Here is a 5,514-nt window from a genome sequence, read left to right on the forward strand (position 1 = left end):
TCCAGAAAGAAAGAAAAAAAATCTAAAATTATTTGCCCATTCCTGACAATTATTCTTTCTTATTTAATGCTTTAAGTAATTTACCATTTTAACGCGTTTTTAGATATTTAGGTGAGCTACAATAAAAGTGAAGTATGATATTCCTGGATCTGAAGGCATGCAACAGTGTGAAAAGACAGTGTGTTTGACAAGCAATGAAAGAAGCTGTGATTTAAGAAGAGTTAATAATAATAATAATAAGTATAGTGAGAGTGTGTATAAGGGAAAACAGAGCAGTGTGAGAACTGAAAGAGGGTTATCAAAAGTGGTTTAAACAAACCAACGGAGTAAATCAGAGTATTGCATTGTCCCGTGCTATTTATAATAGTGTTAGAGAGAATTTCGAAGATAGTGTAAGAAAAGATTGTAGAAGGAAAGATAAAGGCCATGCTATTTGCTAATGATTTGATGGTTTGGAGAGGAAAGAAAGGTGAGGTGCAAGAGCAACTAACGGCATGGAGTGAGGAAGCGAGAAAATGTAGTATGAGATTCAGCACTAAAAAGAGTGAAGTAATGTTCATGACGAGGAACGAAACTGGAGTTAGGAGATGCATTGAATTAGATGGTGTTGAGTTAAAACAGGTAGATACCTTCCAGTATCTAGGAAGTGTTTTGGAGGACGGGAGGGGGGGGGGGGGGGGGGGGGCAGAAACAAGGAGGAAAAAGGTAATGAGAAGAGGACAACAGGGGGATGCATTCTACAGTTATGTGAGAGATCGGTATGAAAGAGGAAGATGCGATTAAAATGCAAACAAGGTTTGTATTACAATCACTACTATGTGCCCATAGTCACTTATGTAGCAGATACTTGGACATTAGATAAGAGAAATGCTTAGGTCAGAGCAATAGGAATGAAGTTTATGGGGAGTATGTCGGAAGTTACGAGGCGAGACAGGATCAGGAATGAGATGGCGCAAACAAAAGCAGGAGTTTAGACCTGCAATGCCATAGGGCATAGGGTATTTATTTTCAAGGAACCACAACTACAAAAAATTTGGGGAACCCAATTTATTGTTAAAAAGGAGCAAAGGTTCTTTATCTCTTTTTGAAATACAGAACATATTGACCTGTTTGAATATTTTTGACTGTTGTAATTGCATGTTCACAAACTTCTTTTTTTTTTTGTACCATTTCTTCTGTAGGTATGTTCAATGTCATAATTTGATGATTAACTTCCAGTTTATTGATCCTGGTCATTTCTGGGCACACAACCAATCAAATGAAGTGGAGGCAATCCTGAGGATCATCAACATGAACCAGAAGGAATTGGTGCCGCTGAAGGAGAAGCCAAAACCAGGCCAGTTGCTGGCGGCGCCTTTCACAGACAGCGGAATTACCTTCTATTACAGGGCCAGGGTCAACGCCCTGCTGCGTTCCAGGGATCAGATGAGAGTCGAGGTCGGTACTGAGTGTGTGCTTATGTATTTGCATGATCTTAGTTCATTTTTTCTTTGTTAAAGAGTAAAAAAAAATTGAATATATATATTTTGAAAAATAGAATTTTTTAATGTTTTAAATTAAATATCCAACCAAAATTTGCATGTTTTGGGAACCAACCCACAACTTATAATTCCAAATTGATGAATGACTGGTTTTTTGCTCTATAGTACTTGCAACATAATGTTGCAAGTACCTGTGAGCTCTAACACTTTATAACCTTTGAATATTTTTTGTTCTATGTGAGTTCCACAATAATATATTCTTGTAAATGCCTAATTGAACTTTGTACTTGTGTTACATGGACATTAGAAATTTCATTATTCTATGTTGTTGTTTTTAATCTGTAATCTTTTCTGTACCTCAATTCAGGTGTTTTTTGTGGACTACGGAAACACGGAGATTGTGATGGAGTCCGAGCTGCTTGACTTTGGCCCGAGCCTGTTGCCGGAAGATGATTACAACATCCTGGACCACAGAGCTCAGGCCTTCGAGTGTGTCCTGTGTGAGATCCAACCATCTCTTAAATGCAGCGACAAGGGCCATTGGACAGCAGAGGCAATCGACGCCTTCAAGACTCAAGTATTGGCTCGTACTGATTGCGAAGTATATGGAAAGGTAAATATATTGTCTGACATGATTGTTTGTTTGAATACATGAATGGCTGCTTCTAATACTGTAGAACTATAGTCACAGCAAATAAATGGCATCTTTTTTTAAAATGTTCTAAGAATTTGTGTTTGTATGGCTTAGATCTGCAAATTCAGGTTTTTCACATCAAATGCAAGAAAGTATGTATTTAAGAAGAGGTTTTGAGCTAGATTCAAATTTAAATAGGTATATTTAGTAGCAGTTAAATTTTTCCCAGGAATATTTAGTTTCATTTAGTTTAATTTAAAAAATTAAAATTACATATATACCTATATCTGCGGTTAAACAGATTGTTAAAGGTTCCTCTTCAACTTTAGTCATGGTCATGCACATTCATTTAGTGTCATAAGTAATGCCATAAGTAATTGTAAGCATAGAAAGATAGTTTGAGAATACGGAGATTGTTAACATGAATGCCTTGTGTGCAGATCTTCTCGGTCGTGGACGGTGTTGTGTCGTTGGAGTTGTCACTGTCCGATCCCAGCAAGCCCAATTGCATGCTCAACGTTAATGAGTGGCTCATCAAGAAGAACTACGCGGACAGAGCAGAGGAAAGTTTCCTTTCAAAGGTCAGCAATTGTTTTGGTTAATATTCTTTTTTATTCTGTTGATATTGGTATCTTTTGTTTTGAAACAAATATTTTTGTGTAATTTAATTGCTCATGTGTACCAGTAGTCAACTTTGGAAGATTTGTACATGATTAACTTGAATAATCTGTAGGCCTGTAAGAATGTTCATTTCGAATTAGAATACAAATAAACCATTCGTTTTTGATTCTACCCAGAATACTAACACTTTGAAATAACGAATATTTGTGTGCTTACAAATATTTGTTTTGGCTTACCTTGTGATTTTGTCTTATACCAAAGTTCACTGTTGAGGTTAAGGTATTTGTGCGATATACATAATAAATACCCTTTTTTGATGTTTTAAAGGGACTTAATAATAAAAAACAATAAATGACATCTTAAACATGCAAGTAATATATAGTTTTTTTCCCACTATTCAGTAACGTAAAATATCTCGTACAATTCGAAACACAGCACATTTGAGACATTTCATACTTGAAAACAAAATATTATTTGTATTTGTTTCGTCACACATACCAATTGTAAGAAAAAATAAGTAAACTTCAACAATATCAACACCACAAAACATGGACACACTATTTCAATGGCCATTAAATCAAGTAAACACCATAATTTCAACAGCATATAATTTGATAGTTACAATGAAATTAACACCATGCAAAACAGTAGCAGCTTACTTGCTGTATGTGTGTGAGAAAACGGATGTTATGACTCAAAAACAAAATAAAATAAAAGTAAATAATGGTTTTGGATTCCAGATGAAATTAGCAGATATTGTTTATAATATTGTTGAACTAAAATAAAGTTTACCTAGTTGCCGTTAACTACGAAAATGAGTGAATAACCAGGGTTAAAATATGTAAATGGCTCATTTAATCACTAATTCTGGAATACAGCATTAAAAAATTTTTTAAATTTTTTTGTGAAATGGATTGCATTGGATTTCACTAAATTTTGCATTTCACGAAAAATTTTCTGGATCAATATGTAGGTTAGCATGTTCTGGAAAATAAGGCAAATAGAAATTGAAATAAAAGGTTGGTTGGTTAAGTTAGGTTAAGTTAGGTTAGCTGTTATTTAAAAACAGAATTTTTTTCCTTCATAATTTATATATTTTAACAAACATTTTACATATAATTATTTATTTTATTTATTTAGTTTTGTTGTAGCTGACTTAACGTAACCAAACTTTTACTGTACTATTGTGTGTCTAATTTCCCAAAAGCCATTACTCTACACATTTAAGTTTCCTTTCCCTTTCCCCTTGTATTTGTTACATGATGTGAAGAAAAAAATTTTTGGGGGAAAGTGTAATAATAGTGTTACCAATGAGATGTTGTCTCTGCCAGATAAACCACGATGCGCGGATGCAGTTGATGGCGTCCAACATGGATGCTGGAGCCTCCAGCTACCCTCAGGAGCAGAACCCTAACTGGACCGCCCCGAGTCAAACTGACCTGGAGTCTCCCTCCAGCAGAGAGTGCAAGCAGTTGGTAGGTACTGGTACTCAGCTATTGGTCGGCTCAAACTTTCGTGAAACCAGACAATTAATTTTCATCAAAACATAAATTTTTGATTGTTGGGAAGGTGTAAATTAGAACATCATTTAGCTTCAACCTTTTGTCTGTTACATATGACAAAAACAGTATAAGAAACTTCAATGCAACAAAAACTTGTTATCCATATCCAGACGTTAATGATTGTCTCAATGATTCTAAATACGTAAGACAATGTAGTACTGAAAGTATGTGAGAACTGCATTCGGTAGGCACCACCTGAAGGGAAGCACTACAGGAGACAGACACTTCCGCAATTGGCCAACATACGCAAGCTGCCCATACTTGCAGCGATTACAGATTGCCAACAACTTGTTTCTCAGCTAGGTAGTCCAGGATCATTTATCTGTATAGTTAACATTAGAATTTTTTTTAGCAAACATTACCACTAGCTATTAAGTTTTTTGGGTAACTCTCATTTGCTTACCTATTATACCTGTGTTGCTCCATATTGTGCAGTTTCTAACAAAAGTTTAAGACTTTGAGTATATTTCGCATAATGATTTTCTGGTTTTGAAATACCATGCACTATAATTCTTTTTTAGCTATGAATATGAACTTTACGATATGTTTAGTGAAAATTTGGCATTCATATTCTAGATAATTTTAGGGATACTAACCATTTAGTTTTTTCAGTACCTTTACTCCCAAAATCTTGCGGAAAAATAAAAAAAACAGCCAAATAATTACTTGGAAAATAAAATAAAAAATACTGTTATATATTTAAATATCAATAACATTATTACCAATTGAGTCAGTGAACACCAAACAGCCATCAGTCAATACAGGTAAACCCTCTTAAGAAAATCCCACTTAAGAAAATGTCCTGCATTGTAAGTTTAAAAAATTTAGCACTGGACCTATAAATACAATTTTACCCTTAAAGTGAAATTAATAAGTTCAAATTTTGAAGTATCATGAGAAACTTCTTAACAGGAATTTACTGTAGTTTTTTATTTCCCTTTTACGAAGGGTCGGGTCTAGGCGAAACGTCGTATCGAAAAAATACTACGGCTGGATCGATGCGTGGTGGTCTGTACCGGTTACAAAAATTTCAATGAAAAAATTACTAAAAAAAAATTTAAAACCTGAAAACTTTTATGTAAATATGCATGTGATGTGAAGCTTTCGATGGGGACTGTTTTTTGGCCCCTCGTCTGTTTCCGATGACCGCTGTGTGGACCGGGCATGTTCGGCCCCTGTGTTCCGAAGGCTCGTAGTGACGCTGGATGCCCTGCAG

General features: G+C 35.1%; 1 protein-coding gene across 3 annotated transcripts in view; it reads left to right on the top strand.

The window, feature by feature from the left end:
* LOC134533051 (probable ATP-dependent RNA helicase spindle-E) overlaps positions 1-5,514 on the top strand; it is a 79,356-nt gene that overhangs the window by 65,960 nt on the left and 7,882 nt on the right. For all 3 annotated transcript variants that reach the window (XM_063370256.1, XM_063370248.1, XM_063370238.1), the window contains exons 17-20: positions 1,219-1,437; positions 1,849-2,094; positions 2,556-2,696; positions 4,068-4,211. In XM_063370256.1, coding sequence (XP_063226326.1) covers positions 1,219-1,437; positions 1,849-2,094; positions 2,556-2,696; positions 4,068-4,211 — 750 coding nt within the window. The remainder of the gene's footprint in view (positions 1-1,218; positions 1,438-1,848; positions 2,095-2,555; positions 2,697-4,067; positions 4,212-5,514) is intronic.

Source organism: Bacillus rossius, chromosome 1 (assembly GCF_032445375.1).
Source record: "Bacillus rossius redtenbacheri isolate Brsri chromosome 1, Brsri_v3, whole genome shotgun sequence".
In the NCBI taxonomy this organism is placed as follows: domain Eukaryota; kingdom Metazoa; phylum Arthropoda; class Insecta; order Phasmatodea; family Bacillidae; genus Bacillus; species Bacillus rossius.